The sequence below is a fragment of the Protomyctophum parallelum genome (genome assembly GCF_964188405.1).
Source record: "Protomyctophum parallelum genome assembly, chromosome: 22".
NCBI classification, from domain to species: domain Eukaryota; kingdom Metazoa; phylum Chordata; class Actinopteri; order Myctophiformes; family Myctophidae; genus Protomyctophum; species Protomyctophum parallelum.
In genome coordinates, this window is record NC_139714.1 from 22,042,856 (window position 1) to 22,064,271 (window position 21,416).

A 21,416-nucleotide genomic window follows, 5' to 3' on the forward strand; every position below is an offset into this window, starting at 1 on the left:
GCGGGGTGTGTGTGTTTACGGGTCGCGGTGGAGCCTGCAGGACCACAGACAGTCTCAGCTCTGACTCTCCGGTCACTCTGATCTCAGCGACCTGTGGACACGGAGCGCTGCGCACTGGGAAATAATGCGCGTTCATTCGTGTGATTCTTCTTAACGGATTATAAAATGGACTTCTTCACGATGCTGACTTTCGTGCTGATGATGTGTTTGAATTCATGCAGCATGGGGCAACTGGATCAATCTCAATTTGAAGATGATGATGATATTTTCCCCGACTTGACAGACTTTGATTTGGATATTGTGAGTGATTTCTATCATCAATCAATCAATCATTCATCATGGCATTGGTGTTCATTTAATTATCTTCGGCTGACACTTTTGGTTGTTTTCATGTATAGGCACCACGGAGGGTTCCTCGGCAAGTGAAAGCCATTCTAATCAAGGTAATAATAATAATAATAAGGGTAATAATAATAATAATGTTATATGAAGTTAAACCTCTGCGCTCCATGCGTCTTGGAAGTAGGCCTGTTGAGTTTGGCATAGGCCTACACTTGTTTTTATTTATTTTTCTTCAGTTAGATATGTTCTAAAATGTTGAAATCGTTGTTTAAACTAAAGCACAACGTTTCAATAAATTACCCATGCAGCCTTAATTGGCAGCCTATATAACTCCAATATGTAGGTCAAATACTTTTCTATCCAGGCTATGCATGGATGGAGTATAGCCTATGGGGGTTTGTTTGTCATCAGAAACTCATGTCCTCGGGTGTGACGCGAGGAGAACTGCCAAGCATCAGCTGTTCGCCAGAGTAGCTGTAATGCGTTGGCGCTTTCTTACAAAATGCTGTCCAACATTTAGGGGGGAAAGAACGTGTTTGGGACTGTAAAGTGTAAAGCCTTGCAATTAGCCTATCAAAAAGGAACTATTAGGATACCAATCGCAGTGTTATACCCAAAGGACATACAGTCTTTGCTCTAAACCAGATTTGGTGTCAAATAATAGCCTAATGTTGCATAAATTGATCATATAAAACAGGAAACCAAACCACACATCCAGGAGCTGTCCATCAAGACCACCATCGTGTCTCGGTATGCCTTCACGGCGGTGTCCTGCGTCATGCTCAACCGACACTCCGCCGCTGCCGAGGGCGTCTTCCACTTCCAGATACCTGCAGCTGCCTACATCTCCAACTTCACAATGTGAGGAATTCATTAACTGTTCATTGTTTTCATACTTGGACGTGGACGGACAGTAACAACGTCATGTCCACGTTCATTTCAGTCAGTTGAGTTCACAAACTTTAACTGGGTGATTTACATATTATATTGCACACATTATTCTATTGGATTGGATGCACATAACATTTGTAGATTGTAGATTGTTAGTGACAAACATCAACCTCAATCAAAGACAAAGGGCATGTATGAATCTAAGCATTTTCAATTAGCCCCACTCAGACCTGGCTGGCTGGCTGTATCTAAAATATTGGTTCCCAAAGTGGGGTCCAGGGACCCCCAGGGGTCCTTGAGGGGGTCCCCATGCACCAAATGGACCCTTGTGGGTCTGTAACTCAGAGAGTGAACAAATGGAACCAAATGAACCCGTTAGGGTCCATTTGGTTACATTTGTACACTCTCAGAGTTAAATTAACATTGCTTTTACAATATAAATTGGGGGTCCCAGAGATAAAAATGCCATTAAATGGGGGACCGTAGACTAATGTATGCCAATTTGGGTCCTTGAAATTAAACAGGTTTAGAATATTTGCTAGAGCTGTAAAAATCATCCCTGGTTTATTTTTTCAAATGGGGGTCCATGGGCTAATTATAGTGTCAATTTGGGGGTCCTTGACATGAAAAGGTTTGGGAACCACTGTCCCCTTCCTTTTTGTTACTCGATTATCCACCTTTTTTGGCTCTTCAAAAAAAAGAAAAGGCATGCTTTTCTGTAATGCATCATTGGTCAATGATTGTGTGGATTAAGATTTATGATGTTTCAGTTGCCATGGGAGAGGTTAGCGAGGGGTCTGACAGAAAGAGTGCACACAACCATAGGTATACACAGTCACACACACACACACACACACACACACACACACACACACACACACACACACACACACACACGCTCTCGTTAACTCCGCCACATAGTCACCCGGGGCTCAGAGTCATTCATGTGCAGCTCTGTTAACTGTAAAATAGGGGACAATAGGATTTTGTCCAAGGGAAGCTGTCCGACCAGTAACAATAGGCGGTCCCGAATAGAAGCACGGCTCTAATCCTTGACCCCTTGACCCCCATGAGCCAGGATCATTGGTGGGCGTGTCTATCAGAGCGAGGTCAAGCCCAAGGAAAAGAAGGTCAAACAGGATAAGGGGGGCAATGGCAAACCCAAGAACAAAGAGGCAAGTGACACAAGGTAAGAGAGACCCCAGTGTGTGTGTGTGTGTGTGTGTGTGTGTGTGTGTGTGTGCGCGCGCGTGCGTGCGCGTGCGTGCGTGCACGCTTGCATGCGCAGGTGCGTACGCAAACAACACACATCTTTGAATATGTGTGTGGCCAGCTTCTGATCTCTCTTAGGCGTTTCCTTATAATTAAAGAGGCGAACCCATTCTCTCTCATGTTACTGTTTGGCAAACAGACTGATGCTGAACTGAAACCTCTTTAACACAACTTTACTAACCACAAAGGCACTGTGTGTCTGTCTGTCCGTCGAGTGGACCGTTGCTCCATAGGGACCCGGGGACTGTCATATAAATCGGTTTAATACAGGAAGAAATGACATCATGCCTTCTCCAAAATACGTGACATTTTTTAAACGCTGCATGATTCATCGACTCTACTGTAAAAGTCAGACGGAGGACAGCAGGACCGGAGAGATGCATGGTGGTGAAGTTGAAGATGATAGGTTTAGAAAGAATGGAGTCACAGAGAGATAACAGCAGCATCAACATCACTTTATTCTCCTCTATCACACTTAAAACATTGATCCCTGAGGTCATCCACTGATGCTGCATGCTGTACTGTATACACTGTACACACACAGATGATACCACTATACTTGCACTGCTCATCTCACTACTTCTCCTCTTCTGTTCTCCTATAATCATAAACATATGAACCCCAGCGTAGTCGTGTAATATTTAAAACTATTTCCACTTTTTCTAGCATTTTCTTCTTCCTTTCTTTTTTTTTTTAGAGATTTGTTTTGGCTTTTCTGCCTTTATTGATATCAAGTGAAGATGGACAGGAAAGAGGGTGAGAGAGAAGAGCAGCAAAGTCTGGCCAAAGCTTATATGCGGCATGCGCCTGGACCACTTGGCTCCTGGCACCCAACATCAAAAATAAATAAAAAGCATAAAAATATAAAATTATATACTTTAGGATCTGTCTTTTAACCTTTACGTGGTGTCTTGGACGCCACTGCAGAAATCCCTCCTCTGCTGCACTCACAATGCCTTGTGACCTTTTGTAGATTAGCTGTTCTTTGCTATTCATCATATGACTAAATACTGCAGGGCTGAAGTTGTTAAATGTCTTGATTCTGTCTTTATTCTAGTCCATCATTAATTACTCTCCATTCTAATTTCCTTTATCTCTCATTTTATTGAGTCAAATCATTTCATGCCAATTCCTAATCACATTTCACATCTCACTTTTTCCCCTCTGTTAACATTTGGATTAATCTTCTCTCTCTTCCGTCCTCATTCCTTATTCTATTTCTACACACTACACTTCTCTCTCCTCTCTCCTCATCTGCATCGTATATATCTATGCCCTGCAAAGCGCTGAGTCAGAGGTGGAGGTGTTCAGGATGTCAGCGAGCATTCCGGGCCGGAACCGGGCCTTGTTCCTGCTGACCTATGAGGAACTGCTCCAGCGGCGGCTGGGCCGCTACGAGCACGTGACGAGCCTGAGGCCGATGCAGCTGGTCAGCCGACTCAGCCTCGACGTCGTCCTCATTGACCACTTGCCACTCACGCTACTGAAAGTGATGCCGCTCCGCAACGGCAAGGGCAGCGGCGGAGGGACTTCTGCATCGTCCAAGACACCAAGACAGATACTAGGTATATAAAAGGAAGCACGGTGCACACAATATTTAAAGATGTTTGGGATAAAAGTGTTGGAAGGACACGTTTCATGACACTGTCCATTATAAGTCGAGATATCTTGTGTGCAAGTTTTGGGCTACGGGTGGCAGTAGAGAAAAGGCCACGAGCAGTGGCGTGCACAGACATTTAGAGGGGCAGGTGCTCAAGTGAAAAAAAGGCACCTTGTGCAGCGCGTGGAACCGGCTGGTTGCCTTAATAGTGTGAGATATATAGATTTTGGGGGCTAAATAATATATTAGAAGTGTTTTTTATCAAGAATTGATCAATGTCACCATGGTCCACATACTGTACACTGTACAAAAAACAACAACCCTAGTGTCTATCTGTGCACGCCACTGGCCACCAAAATCAGAACGTTTCATCCTCCAGGGAGCATGAAGGTGCACAGCAAATTCCATGGCAATCCGTTATGTATCTTGGCGTTATGTTTACAAAGACAGAACTTTTTGCTTCACTACTGTATATCCAATATTTGATGATGGAAACATGGATAATGGGCACCGCAAGGTAAGGAGCAAGGTGCATGCGGAAGACGGAGCAGATGATGCTAGTCTATCTATGAAGTACACTTAATGAACTCAAGGACTCAGGGACCATAAAAACAAAATTAAACAAAATTGCGATGCAAATCAAAGAAGCTGAAACCGCAGTACAGGGCAGGTACAATAGCAGCAACGCTGCTGAAATGGCTCTCCCAGCACCAGGCCTGCAAGGACTTACCAGGAAGGATTGGGTCAGCAGAGAAATATTCAAATTTAGGGCATACCTGAAGAGGCAAATGGTCTGTATTTCTACCGTGCCCCTTTTCAAAAGTGCTTTTCAAGTGCTTTACATTCACCCATCTCCATGCACACATCCACACATTGACGGTGGAGACAACCATGCCATTTACCATCCTCATCGGGTACAAGAGGTGGAGGGTAACATCTCTCACAATGGGAGGGATGGAGAGAGCACTCAGGGTGCTACAGCCTGGGACCCAAATCCACCTACCCACAGGGCAAAGTCCTGGTTTATCATTTCATTGCCAACCTAGCCAGCTACAGAGCAACAGAAGAGGTGATGTATTATAAGGCTTGGCAGGAAGAAAAAAAGCTTTTCTATACAACAATACCCTTTCTATGTGGAGCATGACCCATTTACGATCCTTAAGAGAGTAAGCCTTGCCGGTGCCATGAGGCCCATAGGGCAGGAGCCTATCTCCTGTTTCTGTAGCGTGAGGCAGCTTGATGTAAGCTTCAAGCTGAAGTGAAGAAAATAATCTTGTTTGGGACCAAAGTGTAAAAAACCCCCCCTAAAAACGAAAACAAAAATCTATAACGTCAATGTAGTTATTATGTAGTCACAAACTCGTGTTAATTCATACGACACTGTGATTTGACAAAACATAAAATAGAAATAACGTAACTGGTTGAGCTATACCAGGCCACCCCCGGCCTACCCTATCTACCTCGTTAAAAGAAAGAATCATGCAGGGACTGGCTGCATGCGTTTGATGTACAAAACATTGAACATGTCGGTGGGCAAAGACTGGCTTATAAAATTACAGCTTCGGGTTGCTCTTCTGTTTGAAGCTTAATCCGAGTTATTTTTCCACCCCCCCACTAAGCATCTAGAGGTTAGACCTTAGTTCAGGATACATGGCTCGTTGACTTTAAGGTGCCTATATGGTGTGATGTGCTGATCCCCCCCAAACACTTTTTTCTTGAGCCAATTAAAATACATTCTTTTCATTTTCTTTATCTTATGCACTATACTTTACCTTCTGATCTCCAGCCAAGCCAGAGCCTCCCGTCACCACGGTGATCAAACGGACTGCCATGTTCAGCAAGGTCACCTTCAGCCCCAACATCGTCCAGCAGGCCAAGATCACCACCAGCGGGATCCTGGGAGATTATGTGATCCACTATGATGTGGAGAGGGAGATGGGCATAGGAGACATACAGGTTAGTGATCCACTGTGATGTGGAGAGGGAGATGGGCATAGGAGACATACAGGTTAGTGATCCACTGTGATGTGGAGAGAGAGATGGGCATAGGAGACATACAGGTTAGTGATCCACTGTGATGTGGAGAGGGAGATGGGCATAGGAGACATACAGGTTAGTGATCCACTGTGATGTGGAGAGGGAGATGGGCATAGGAGACATACAGGTTAGTGATCCACTGTGATGTGGAGAGGGAGATGGGCATAGGAGACATACAGGTTAGTGATCCACTGTGATGTGGAGAGGGAGATGGGCATAGGAGACATACAGGTTAGTGATCCACTATGATGTGGAGAGGGAGATGGGCATAGGAGACATACTGTACAGGTTAGTGCCGTGGCAGTTTCACGTTGACATTTAACCGTATTGTTAACCGTAGCAGTTAAAACCCTGGAAAGCGTCTGTGTAATTTTTTAGATGTTAGCTATATACATAACACATTGGTTCTTTACACGTTGGCTATTCACAAATAGCAGACAAGCTCACATAGCGGGAGTAGGCAGAGGCACACTGCCTTGTTCAACAGCATGAGTCACGACTGGTTGTTGACAAACCAGCAGGAATTTAATCCGTGACCTTTCAGTTAGTAGGAGACAAGCCCTGCTAACCCACCCACACGTGACAAATAATATAGCAACATGCCTTTGAAAAAAAACCCCAAACAAAAGTACTCTGAACATAGTCAGAGTAATCACCTCCTGGATGACAAAACTGTGCCGCGCCGGCATCTAAAAGTCATGTCATGGCTAGCCATTAAATCCTGATGCATAGGCGTAATATTCTGTGAATAATACTCTAATCCCAGGACTGTCAAAGTACGGTAAACATATATATACGCTATTATAGATCATTTCACAGCCCACAGAAAAAACTGACATGTGTATAGAATACATTCATGATTCACATTCGTTTCTCATTGTCATGTACAGTATATGCACGCACACATGGAACACCCATTCTCTCTCTCTCTCTCTCTCTCTCTCTCTCTCACACACACACACACACACACTTCATTTTTCAGGATTACTGCCACCCCCTCATTCCACGGTCAAGCTCTACCTCCAGGACATACATTTCCATAAACAAACAAAGCTACTGAAAAAATTCTTTCCCTGACTTTGTATATAAACAGTTTCCTTTCTTCTCCAGGTTTTAAATGGCCATTTTGTCCATTACTTTGCTCCAAAAGACCTGCCGGTAGTTCCCAAGAATGTGGTGTTTGTGATCGACACCAGTTTCTCCATGCTGGGAACAAAGATCAGACAGGTAAGAGTGATGGACACCTTTATGGACATGTGGATGTGTTTTCTTTTGCCAAGTTGTTGTCCGGATTAATATTATTTTATACAGATTAGCACAATAACCAGGCTAGAAATGTAACACTTTTCTCCAATTAATATATTGTGGGGAACTGAATGGATTTTTGGAGGGTTTGTTATGCAGCGTTGTCTAACAAAACCTTACAAATCGTTTTTTTCCTGTGTGAAGTTAAATGAGTGTACCAGCAGCTAGTAAACCTGACACCCCGCCTCCTCACTCCTACACCGGAACAGCAATATCTGGCCTTTTCCTCTTGTGTAAGAGCATGATAATCCCCTCGGCCAGAAATCACAAATCCGATCTCTGCAGCTGCCATACGACGTAGCGTGAGGAAAAACTAAAGGAGAACAGATTGCAACGAAAAGGGAAAAGTGGAAACGTACAAGGCCGTGCTGTGAGGGAGTAAGGTCAAGCAGTCTATGGAGTAATGGAACTTTCTAGACGAGAGCGCTCTCGACCCCGATGATCTGCTCCCCCGCCCAACGCCAGCCCCCAGTGGACCAGAGCAACAGAGCAACAAGTGTGCTTTGATGTGTCTCCACAATAGAAGGCTTCACTGTCGGACATTCTGTGGTTCTGTAACTTCTGTCCCCGTGGCTTTATACAGCCTCCATAGGCGTCCAATATCCCTCCCGACTTTATGACTCCCACACATGGCATGGAGAGCTGGAGGTCCTTGCTTGTGACACACACACACACACACACACACACACACACACACACACACACACACACACACACACACACACACACACACACACACACACACACACACACACACACACACACACACACACACACACACACACACACACACACACACACACACACACACACAGTCACACACACACACACAGAATAGTATGAGGGATGCAAGTCGTTATGAGAGCATATCGTATAGCTGTCGGGGCAGAAACTTTGTGTTGTTTCTTAACACATTTACTGTAGCCCTGATTCCGATTCAACAAAATGCCTTCTAAATTGTGCCAGTTTTCTGAAAAACCTATGTTTCTAATATGTCAGTCGTTCTCAAATATTTTCATGTCAAGGACCCCCACAAATATATGTAATTGGCCGTCGACACCCATCTGAAAAATATGATGTTCCAGGGACCCCCCAGAAGCAAAGATTTTAGTTAAAAACATGTTCGCTGTGAAAGAATATATATTCAAAGATTTGCGCCACATTTGAATGATTTTTCAAAAATAGCAGATCTACTGCTAGATATGTGTGTGCGTGCGTGCGTGTGCGCGTGTGCGCTTGCGTGCGTGCATGCTGATGTCATTATGGGACTACATCGTTGACATTATGCGTTTTCTGTCATTACAACACATGAACCATGGTTACACCATGGTTACAGTCAGGCAGCATAGCAACCATGATCACATTGCTCACCAGCATTCACCCCTTGTGAAGGAACGCATTCAACTTAAAGGAGTATTCAGTGATTTGGGTGATTTGGAAAAACCCCGGTCCACCCCGGTAACAAGATGTGCACATGCACGCTCTACAGTGGGGGGACACGCAACAGGCCAACAGCACTGATTGGATGACGGCTAGGCCACCTAGCACAAAATAAAACCTACGTTTTTTTTTACCCCAGGGGTTAACTCATAGAGTATTAAAAGGATAGAGACTGATCTGGCGCGAAGCTCCGCTCCCCCGCTATTCATGTCAGTGGAAGTTGCTCAGTGGCGTTTTGAAGCACCCGGAACGACCGTCTACTTCCGCCTTTTTTCGCCGATTCAGCATTTGGGCACCAAATTTTGGTGCCCAAATGCGGAAGTGCAACCAAGTGCTCAATGTTAAAGCCCAACTGCACGGGGTTTCCTCGTCATGAATCCACGGGTCCGCCTGCAGTCCTTCCTCTTACCACTAGGGCTCAGTGCTTCAACGTTGTAGCGCCTCACTGGCCCCTTGGGTTAACTGGGGACGGAGGAACTCAGCACACTCTATAGTAGGGAGGATTATCACAACAAAACAAAAAAAGAAGTGATATTTGAACCGAATATACCGGTACCTTAAAAAAAGGTTATTTAAAAAAAATAAAAAAAATTAAACATGATATAGATAGATACAGTTAATGTGTTTCTCTCCATTTCTCTCTCGTTTTGCACCCTGCAGCGCTCTGGGATTCTCAGTCACACTCTCCCACTCTCTCTCTTCCCTCCGTCTCCCAGACTAAGGATGCTCTGTTCACCATTCTGAAGGACCTGCGTCCTGGTGACAACTTCAACTTCATCAGCTTCTCCAGCAGGATCAAAGTGTGGCAGCCGAACCGCCTGGTCCCTGTGACGCCGCTCAACATCCGAGATGCCAAGAAGTTCATCTATATGCTTGTGCCCACCGGAGGTGAGTGACTCCTCTACACATAATGTGAGTCACGCATCCTGATCTAGAATTACATGACAGGGGAGATCACCTTTTTTGTTACTTTTAGTTAACAATAATAATGTTGTTGTGGGCCCGGACCCGACTCCCGATCCCGACAGACCCCGCCGCGTGTCCCCCCCGCCCCCCCCCCCCCCATCTCTCTCCCCATTTCCTGTCAGATTACTTTCAACCTATCAATAAAGGCATAAAAAGCCACAAAAAAAAAGATCGGGGAAATTGAACTTTCTAGATGAGAACGCTCTCGACCCCTGCCTCACGCCGGCCCCCAGGGGACCAGAATAACGGAGTCTACTTTGTAGATTAAAAATGTATTAGAAAACATACATTAACCCTACATACATTTCGGCCATTTGAAAATAGCTGATCTACGAACTCACCGAGCTTTTTACACATTTGAAAATCTGAAAAGGGCACATTCTGCATAATGAGTACTTTTTGGTAAGTACATTTTTTATGCCAATACCTCTTGTACTTTTACTCAAGTAAATTGTGAATACAGTCATTTCTACATTGCCGTAATGCGAGTGCCCTTTTCCACCTGTGTATACTAGGCACGAACATCGACGGCGCCATCCAGACGGGCTCCCAGCTGCTCAGTGACTACCTGGAGGGCCCCGACAGCAACCCCAACACCGTGTCTCTGGTCATCTTCCTGACCGACGGGCGGCCCACGGTGGGCGAGACGCAGTCCCCGGCCATCCTGGGGAACACGCGCTCGGCCGTGCAGGAGAAGTTTTGCATCTTCACCATCGGGATCGGCAACGACGTGGACTACCGGCTGCTGGAGCGCATGTCCCTGGAGAACTGCGGGATGATGAGACGCATTCGCGAGGACGCCGACGCCAGCGCCATGCTCAAAGGGTCCGTGTGTGTGTTTGTGCATGCGTTTGCGAGTGAATTATTAATTATCTTCAGCTCGGGTGTTTTGTTGATTACCTGTTCCATTATGTTGGTGCTCTACAGTCTATACCAGGCAGGGTTCCCAACCTTTCTATTACCACAGACCGGCTGACAGTTAATAAAATGTTCGCGGACCGGCATGGGTGGGGGGGTGGGGTGTGCGTCACGGTCGTGCATCACTGCACCGAAACACGGAAGACAGTTGACCGGCCTATACCCGCTCCTATATTATTATATCACAACATAATGTCATATCATTGTCATTGACCACATCATTGATCCCGCTGACGCACGTCGGTTATAGATTCCCAGTGGGACACGTCCCGCGTAGGCTACCAGTGGGACATGTCCCGCGTACCAGTGGTACCAGAACAGGGACACGTTACGTACTGTACTTGGAAAGCATCAGTGTGTCTTTATCGCTCTCTTTCACTCAATGGACAGAATGTCACTCTTCCGGACACTACTAGACATAATCCAGCTCTTATTAACCAATTAGTGCACCTTTAATCCCTGCCTCTTATCTCTGAACTGCGTACTTTCATCTCTCATCACGCTATGGGGGACAGGAGGGTTGCCTGAAATGTGACGGTGCTGACAACATGGCTCTTTAATCAACTTCTGTGACAGCCACAGACTCTCTCACACACACACACACTCTGTCTCACAGGAAAACATGCACAAACCAGACGAATATCCAATTGCATAAACAAGCCAGATAGTGATATTGGTCTGGCACACGCACACGCACACGCACACGCACACGCACACGCACACGCACACGCACACGCACACGCACACGCACACGCACACGCACACGCACACACACACACACACACACACACACACACACACACACACACACACACACACACACGTATTGCTATGCTTGCGAGGACTGACTTCACTCGCCACCTCCAGTTACAGTACATGCTCTTAAACTTAACTTGAATTCTAACCCCAATCCTAAAACAGCCTCTGTGCAAAGTCATATAGGACCAGGAATATTATGCTCCTCATCTTCTATCCTTGTGAGGACATTCGCCTCTCACAGAGATAGATGGCGGTACAAGTGCACCCTCTCACGCGCACACAACAAGGTGTTTGCTCTGTGGAGGAGGAATGTGTGTGTACATTGTGCAACCTGTGTCTGAGTATGTGTTCGGGGGGTTAACAGATAGACTCCACAGATAATAGCCCCGGTCCTGCTTGAACAAACACGCTGGCGAGGAGGTGAGGAGGTTTACTGCTAAACACACACACACACACACACACACACACACACACACTGATATGGGCCAGAGAGGTGAACATACATACATACACACACACACACACACACACACACACACACACACACACACACACACACACACACACACACACACACACACACACACACACACACACACACACACACACACACACACACACACACACACACACACACACACACACATAAACGACACTCAATCTCCTCAGATATTAATTTCACCTCTCCACCACATGAAGCGTAGTAGTGTTCCCATTTAGGGCATAATAGGCAAACATTCGACAACAGCAGACGTTCATATACATATTGTGAGCTTGTGCTGACATTGTTTGCTTGAGATTCAACTCGTTTTTTATTCGTTTCAGCTTTAAACGGCAAAATGTAGCGGTAACTCACCTCTCTCTCTCCCTCCAGGTTCTATGACGAGATCGGGACGCCGCTGCTGTCCGACATCAGGATCGACTACACGCGGGACCAGGTCGAGTACGTCACGCAGCACCTCTTCACCAACTACTTCAACGGCTCCGAGATCGTCGTCGCCGGCAAGCTGACCAACGCGAGCGCCGAGTCCCTCCACGTGCAGGTCACCGCCACCAACAATGACAAGAGCATCCTCCTGGAGACCGACGTGCCTCTGCGGCGCCGGCAGGCCGAGACGGAGAGGCACGTGAAGGCCGCCTCCGCCGCCGCCGTGGCAGCGTCCGCCCCCAGGCCTCCTCCGCCCGGGTCAAGGACCGCGGCGCCGGGGACAGAGGCGGCGGCCGCGGCGGCCGTGGCCGAGGACTTTGCCGAGCGCGTCTGGGGCTTCCTGAGCGTCAAAGAGGGGCTGAAGGGGCGGCTACGCAGCCAGACCAGCAGGGAGAGGGAGGGACACATTCGGCAGGCCACCAATCTCTCTGTGACGTACCACTTCCTCACGCCGCTCACCAGCCTGGTGGTGGAGAGGCCACAGGTCCTCGCGGACGGCACCATGGCCCCGGCGCCCACCGAAGCCCCCCCGGGGACCGACGGAAAGGCCGCCTCGGCGGCCAACGAGCTGCCGGATGACGCAGACGAGGAAGACACTCAAGCCCACAAGCTCCAGGGGAGGGGCGGGTCGAGCAGCTCCGATGTCGCCAAGACGGGTGAGACCGTTATTGTGTTTTCTATTCTTCATCAAACACAGTCACTCTGTAATGGTTCCACACTATACAACAGTGGAAATGAACCACTTGACCCATTGAGACCTGAGACCAGATTCTATTCACCTGTTTCCTAGGCTGTGTGTGTTCCACTTCCTGTCGATTTGATCCAATGAAATCCAATGAAACTGGTCAGATGACCAATGATATCCAATGAAATTGACAGGAAGTGGAACACACACAGTCTAGGAAAAAGGTGAATAAATGTCTTCTAAATCATGTTTTCTACATGTTTCTACATCAGTGGCTCTGAAACTATTTCATGTCAAGGACCCCCAAAATTATCTGTATTTAGGTCTTAATGGTTTAAGCCCTATTAATAATAATAATAATAGACAATCTACCAGCTCACAACATGTTGCGAAAATGGCGGCTGGCCTAAAAATGACATGCTCAAAATAGTGACGCCATATAAGCATGACGAGAGGAGGTACTCGGCAATAGAAGAGACCGAGTCATTCTAAGACGACGAATTCTCTTCCCCTTCCCCAGGCAATAAAGCAGAGAGGAGACCAGTCAAGAAATCCATCACGGTGTCCAAGACATCAGGTGACACCTCGTCTTCTCTTTCTGTCTGCATCAGTGCATGTTTTCACCAGCCCGGGGGCACATTGTAAACTCAAGTGGCGTAGCTGTCCCTCTTGTTGCCGTGCCTTGTTCCCATGAGGCAGTTAAGCAGCTTCTTTAGGGGGACTTGACAGAGAGCTTGACGGAGAGCAGAGAGGGGAAATGTACAGTACAGTAGACCATTTTCTTCAGTCTCTCCGTGTGGGTGGCTTGTAATTTGCCTGTTGGTCCGACAGACGGTAATGATCACATAGACGGCAAAGAGGTTAATTGATGCCTCGGAACATGACCTGCAACGCGTCGAGAACACACAGTGTCTAATTGAAATACCAGCGCTGGGACTAGGCAGCACTTTAAAAACGTGCAAGTGCGTGTCCTGTGAGCACAGCACACATTGCACGGTAGAGTGTAGGACATGAGAGTGTGTGTATGTGTGTGTGTGTCTTACAGAGAAGATAGGGATGGCATCAGAGGTAGTTAGTGAGCGCTAATGACCCTGTCATTACTGTTTGCTCTCTCATCTCATCTCTCCATTCATCTCAGTCTGTTCTCACAGGAAACTCAGGTTATACATTCTATCTGTCGGGAGTGTACAGAACACTAGAGCTGTCCTTTAGAGGTAAATTAAAGACAGTTATGCCAGTTATGCCTTTTTTTAACTTCACATTAAAAAGAAAGAAGAGACTATACGCCAGGGGTATGTGTGTTCATGCCCACCGCAGAAGTGCCACTGTTTGCAACGAAAACAATTGGTTTGCTTTCGCAGGTGGGAAGCCAGTAGTAGCTGCCCGTCACTGCGCTAGCGCCTCCTTCAGATTAGTCAGGGTGCCTGTTCAAACAGAAGAGCGAAACTGGGAAGGATTAGCATGTTCCTTCACCTCTCACCTGCACCGTCAGATGACAAAAAAGCGATGTGCGGTTGTTGTTGTCTACTCTACATCCTCCGAGCATCAGGTCAGCAGTGACAGGGACTTCACTGTATGGCATAATGTCTAAATTACATTAAAAAGAAAAAAGTAGCTGGTATACTTTTAGGTTAGGTTACTAGATTGTGACTTTCATTTATCGCTCTCCTAAATAACACACTTTTTCTTTTACAAAATAACGGCATTTCTGCAGAGAGATCGACTATTTTTGGTGAATGCTCCCCCCAGAATTGGAATGCTGCGGTTTAAGTGGTTAAACGCAAAAGTATAAAAGTTATTTTCAGTCTGTCCTAATGGAAATCATATTCTCTCCAGTTTTCCTCGTGACATATACTGTGTCTTTGGGGGACATGATGATGAGAACTACTAGCTACTGCACACTGCGCCACAGCCCTGGTGCGCTCAGGGCTTAAGTACCTTGCTTAAGAGCATTGCACTCAGTGCACTGCCCGTAGAATAACCTCCACAATCCAGCAAACTGTTGTTTAGCACAAGTCATGAGTCAAGTCTTTCTGCCTCCAGACCAAATCCCCATGACTGCCTGTAACTGTGTTTTGAACCACTTATGGCCTATTCATACTTTAGTTTTAGGTGAAAAGGTGACTTAGCCTCGCATAGCCAGCCTTCATCTGCTTTTATTTGTGTTTTTTTCTATTAATTTGGTCATTAACACAATTTTTACATCAAACACCCCTAAACGTCTTAAGGACTCGAACCGAGATGTACAAAAAAACGTCTGAGCACGTCCTAGCGCATCCTCAATGATACGGTGCGAGATAAGAATATTCAGAATTTTTCCTTCTTTTTTTTTGGCCCGTTCGCCTTTCGGCTGCCATATGCTACGCTCTAGGCAATTATTAGCTTGCCGTTGACTTACATGCCATCTCCGTGGTTATGAATGGATCGATATGCTGGCACTTCATTTCTGCTCCTAATCCGTCTCTCCCGCAAAATATGAACGCTTTTTGGACCATATATCGTATAAATTAAAATGATCGCAATGTAAGCTAGCAATGTAAAGTCAACTTTTTTTACTAGATTGTTTCCGGGTCATGGCTTTCAGAGTAAAAGCGCTCAGACAACTCCGGCACCCCAGAGCTCCTATTTTGAAGCACTTCTGGCACTGATTGTGTTGTCCACAGAATGAGAGGTCTGCTCTGCCGGAAACATCGTTTTTGTATACCACACCATAGACAACCAATATAAGGCAACATTTTCCAAATTCCATCATGCCTTAAGTAGCATGTGACAATTGTGACATGTCAAACTAGGCGGTTTTCATGATTCTGAATCCATTCCAAGCATTAGTTTTGCACGAAAAACACTCCTTGGCCTAAATTCGGCCATACTGTAGCACTTGCCAAAATGTGCACAAATGTGCTGACGTCATCACATTTGTGCTGTCCTCATCACATTTGTGCTGACGAAAAAACACAAATAAAAAGTACGGCATGACATCACAAGTCCTGTCCAATTTTGGGCCCTTGGCTCCCCGGCTACAATGCATATTGCTCCAGGCAGTTTAAGTCTGGCCCGTCTCAATGCATATTGCCCCAGGCAGATTAAGTCTGGCCCGTCTCAATGCATATTGCCCCAGGCAGATTAAGTCTGGCCCGTCTCAATGCATATTGCCCCAGGCAGATTAAGTCTGGCCCGTCTCAATGCATATTGCCCCAGGCAGATTAAGTCTGGCCCGTCTCAATGCATATTGCCCCAGGCAGATTAAGTCTGGCCCGTCTCAATGCATATTGCCCCAGGCAGATTAAGTCTGGCCCGTCTCAATGCATATTGCCCCAGGCAGATTAAGTCTGGCCCGTCTCAATGCATATTGCCCCAGGCAGATTAAGTCTGGCCCGTCTCAATGCATATTGCCCCAGGCAGATTAAGTCTGGCCCGTCTCAATGCATATTGCCCCAGGCAGATTAAGTCTGGCCCGTCTCAATGCATATTGCCCCAGGCAGATTAAGTCTGGCCCGTCTCAATGCATATTGCCCCAGGCAGATTAAGTCTGGCCCGTCTCAATGCATATTGCCCCAGGCAGATTAAGTCTGGCCCGTCTCAATGCATATTGCTTATTGCCCCAGGCAGATTAAGTCCGGCCCCTCTCAATTGTGGGAGGACTTCACAGCCTAAGTGGTGACGAGCCAACCAGATTAGTCTGGAACCAGGCTATAACCAATCAGGGTCCAGTATGCAAATATGGGGCGGGACATTGCAAAAAAAAGTACTGAGAGGGACGAGACTAATATCCACGCAGTGATATTAGAATTGCTACGAGAGGCTAAAAGTGACCACCTAAACGGTGGTTAGTAAAAGGAGAGAGATGTGTTTTGGTGAGCGGTGAGTCGCTTATCACCACGGCGTGACGTCATGTTGTAGTTTTCGGTGCATGGTCACCTTATCACCTAAAACTGGAGTATAAATAGGCCTTTAGACCCAGTCTATACTATAGTCAATACGTAAAAGAGACCTAAGTTGCATAGTATTTGGTGTGCTTTTATTTATTTATTTGATCTACACCCAGTCTACAAGCTTAGAGCTGTGAGCTGCAGAGCTGAGATTGGTTATTTCCGGCACATGTTCCCCCCCAGAAAAGAGATGCTGGGTTGTTGTTTGCCATGAATATCTCATCATCTTTTTTATTTTATTCTATGCAGTGTCACTGAGCAGTAGCCTATATGGGTGAGAGGGATTGAGGGTTCTTTTTGCCTGTTTTTGCTTTCCTTTCTTCTTTTTCATAAAAAAGGAACAAATAATGTATACTGTACCAATTTATATAATAATGTATAACCAGTTCTTAATAAAAAACGTATTTGATAATTTTTATGAGAGAATAGAGATGCCGGGGTTTCAAGTGGTTAAATGGCCAATTTCTATCCCATACCAACACCCTTTTAAATCTTTATTGTCCTGCCTTAGCGGACGGTGACCCCCACTTCATAGTGGAGTTCCCCCTCAGTAAACTGACCGTGTGCTTCAACATCAACGGAGAGCCTGGACACGTCCTTCGCCTAGTGTCTGACCACAAGCACTCCGGTAAGATAGCAGACAATAAGCTCACAAACAGTCAACAAAGTGAACCACTTATGCCCCATTTCGATAATGGCAAAAAATTGCAAATCTACAAGCTCACAATACGTTGCGATGCACTGCGTACTTGTGAGAGTGCAGATTGACCATTTTTGAAAATGTTTTAAGGGCTCCATTTTCGTCACCGCTAAACCCCTTATCCCTAAACTTCTTTTCCTTTTTTACTATTAGTTCAACTAGCCAATCTACATTGACACGTTGTGAGCTTGTAGACTGGCCATTTTAACTATTGAGAAATGTTTAGCAAAATAGTAAAAAAAAAAAAGCCAAGAAGTTTTGGGATTAGGGGTTTAGCGGTGACGAAAATGGAGCCCTAAATGTTTTTCCTGTGACATGCCCAAAGTATGAACTCAGGCTTGAATTGCTTAATAAAAGGCAGAGGTCAAAGCACACATAACACAACAAGGCAAGCCAGTAGTCAAGTCTTTGCTATTGTATGTTGGGACCGGCGAGTTATTTGAAAGCATCACTCGTGTGTGTGTTCCATTCGTCTCCCAAAAGGTGTGACCGTGAACGGCAAGTTGATCGGTGCTCCGGCGCCGCCCGGCAGCCACAAGCAGCAGCGCACCTACTTCAGCACCATCACCATCGTGGTGGACAAGCCCAAGCGGGCCTACATCGAGGTGACCCCCAAGAAGGTCATCCTGGACGGCCTCGACCGCATGGTCCTGCCCTGCGACTCCACCGCGACGGTGGAGAGCGGCTCGCTGTCGGTGGCCATCGTGGCCAAGTCCAACGTGACCGTGACCATAGCGGGCGTCATCAGCTTTGTGATTCTGGTGCACCAGTACAAGAACCCGGCGCCCTACCAGAGAGACCACCTCGGGTTCTACATCTCCAAAAGCAAGGGGCTGTCCAACAGCTGCCACGGCCTGCTAGGTACATGCTCTACATTTTTAACATTTCAACAGTTTTATGATGTCAATTACGGTTAAAATGATAATCCAGATTGTGTTTTATTATGTATTTTAATGTTTGTTTAGAGCACGCCAGCTTAGTTTATGGAAGTGAGTGTTTTCTATAGGGCACCAAATAGACATAAGTCGTCATGTGGCCAATATAAATACATATTTTAATGCCTTTATTGCTCATATAGTTTATCTGTAACACATTTGATCAAAGGGTATGTAACGGCCCCTGTGATTGTATCCCTCTGTGTGGTCGTGTCTGGTTCTTACCATTGTGTAATAGTGAGAAGAATCAAGATGAGGGAAAAGTGCAACAGCTGACCAAACATATCTGAATGAATTGCCACCGTTCACAATTACATTATTTTGAAACACAATTTCTTGAAATACATTTTCATTCATTATTGTGGTGCCCTACGTTCTACCTAGACTGAATGATTATATTTATGCAATCACAATGCTTTGTAAAGAAAGAAGGGCTGAAGAGATGAGGTACAAATGCTTCCCGAGTAGTCGAGACCCGAGTATGCACATGCATCACTTTTCACGGCCAGTAAAAAGTAGCCGTTCCTGGCATAACTTCCGGGTACGATGATGTGAAGATGTGATTCAAGAGGGGAAAGGAGGAAGTATTTCTCAGAGAGACTAGTCTAGACTAGTAGTGCTGTTGTGACTGTCGTGAGAAGTGACGTGCTGGAGGGAGATCAATCGGGACCAGTGTTCTTTTGACAACGTCTTATTCGTTTTATTTCCAGGTCAGTTTCTATACGAGGAGGTGGGCCTGGCACAGCTTCCTGGCAGCAGCTCAGCACAGGGCGATCCTTCGCCGGTCAAACCAACATCGGTCCTGAAGCTGAAGGGTCGCTCCGTGCCGGTGGTTAAGAAGACCAGGCGCATCTACAGCGGGACGCAGAGCGTGGACTGCTGGTTCGCCAGGAACAACGCGGCCAAGCTGATAGACGGACAGTACGAGGACTATGTTACGTCGCACATGTTCGATACGGGGGATTGGCCACATCATGGAACTAACAGGGCCTGAGACTGGGACCAATCAGGAGGCTGTGAGTGAGGTGGCCACTCGGCAAGCTCTTTCAGACGTGAACTGTATAGCTGATTAGCTGCCACCCTTTGGTTGACCTAAAACCTAACTCTTTTTTTTTAAAGCCAGACACCAACAACCTTTTGTTCTTCACTCCCAGGTGCACATGGACAGAATAACACCACCAATACTTTGAATATATTTTTGTACTATTTCTAACAGAAGTGTAATGTAGGTTTTTTTCTATTTGACGTCTATCATTTTCTACAATCATTTTGTAATTGTAAATAAATCCTTTTAAAACAAAAATGTTAAGTTATTTTCTGAGAGGGGAAAAAAACCTGCACAAAAAAAAAGCCCTTTCACACATGCTTGGGTGGAATAAGGTGTATATGGTGTAATAGGTAAAGCAGTGGTCCTCAACCGGTGTGTCAGGAATCAGGACCTCTAGGTAGGGGTATCCCCACATGATGGGGGGGGGGGGGGGGGGGGGGTTGTCCATCTGACATTGAAGTGACAATTTAAGGACACCTTTTTAATACCCCCAAAAAAACTGCATCAAAAGTAATTGACAATTTTTATTGTATGGTTTGGTTTGTTCAACATTGGCCAAATTGTCAAATAAAAATACAAGCTCACAATGCCTCACAACATTTATATGTGCAACCGGGTCAAAATGGAATGCCTCAATGCTTATTCCAAGTGATGGGAGGGGGTCAGATCAAATATTATTATTATTTCTGGTGGGGGGGGGGGGGTGAGTACCACTGATGTAAAGCATGTCAGCATGTCATGAAAGTGGCGACTGTCGGCTGGGGATCACACCTGGTCACCACTGAGACCAAAGCCAGACGGAGAGCAAACCCTCTAGTTTCTGCGCGTCTTAGTACCGATGGCCACACACACCACCAACCCCCCCCCCCCCGTCTCCCCTGTCATCAGCTCGAGGTCACAGGGCTGTTTGCCCTGCCCTCACAGGTGTGCTCTCTCCAGGTTGTGCGTAAGTGTCTGTCATCGCCAGGCTCCCTCCCCGGGTTGGGAGGCCACTGCAGGAATTTGACACCAGAAGAGCCAAAGTGTGTGTCACTGTTCTTTATTCAGCACAGCACAGAGTAAAAAAAAAAGATACATTCATTAAGAAGCACAGCGGCGTGATGCGGTCTGCTGTAGCACCATCATCATCATCATCATCATCACCACAAGAGGAACAGACAGACGCCGCCGCATTTATAAAAACACTCGATGCACTTGTGGGACACAAAATAAAAGTATGTTACGGACACTGGACAGATTATGTCAAATGTAAGACTCTCTCCAACTGCATTATTTGGTGGCTAAATTGAGCAGAAATTATTTGGACAAGTTAATAACATGGATACAAAATAATACATCTGAAACAGATATTTGATAAACATTTCATTGGTCTACTGTAGTGCTTTTTCCCCTCTCGCCGATAGTTTTGCTATGACATATTAAAAGTAATAGAAACATTAAAAACATGTTTTATCCCATTATTGTTACCACAGATTTGAGCACAATATATCAAGTCTATCAAATCAAATACGTATTAAAAAGAAGTACAAATTGAATAAATAACGTCAATAAGTCAGAATAACTCGACTACCCCTGAATGAATCATAACAATCTACAAACCATTGCAGATTAAGGAAATGTGTAATAATGAGTTGGCCTTTTTTACCATTACAAAAATAAAA

General features: G+C 45.9%; 1 protein-coding gene across 1 annotated transcript; it reads left to right on the plus strand.

Moving 5' to 3' along the window:
• The first annotated feature begins 57 nt into the window (after positions 1-57).
• itih5 (inter-alpha-trypsin inhibitor heavy chain 5) lies at positions 58-20,010 on the plus strand. The gene is made up of 14 exons (XM_083757749.1): positions 58-300; positions 399-443; positions 1,040-1,203; positions 2,312-2,422; positions 3,790-4,070; positions 5,892-6,061; positions 7,253-7,369; positions 9,604-9,775; positions 10,369-10,678; positions 12,405-13,114; positions 13,664-13,720; positions 17,584-17,700; positions 18,256-18,633; positions 19,418-20,010. The coding sequence occupies exons 1-14, from the start codon at positions 166-168 to the stop codon at positions 19,699-19,701; spliced, it is 3,051 nt and encodes a 1,016-aa protein (XP_083613875.1). The 5' UTR covers positions 58-165; the 3' UTR covers positions 19,702-20,010.
• The last annotated feature ends 1,406 nt before the right edge of the window (positions 20,011-21,416 follow it).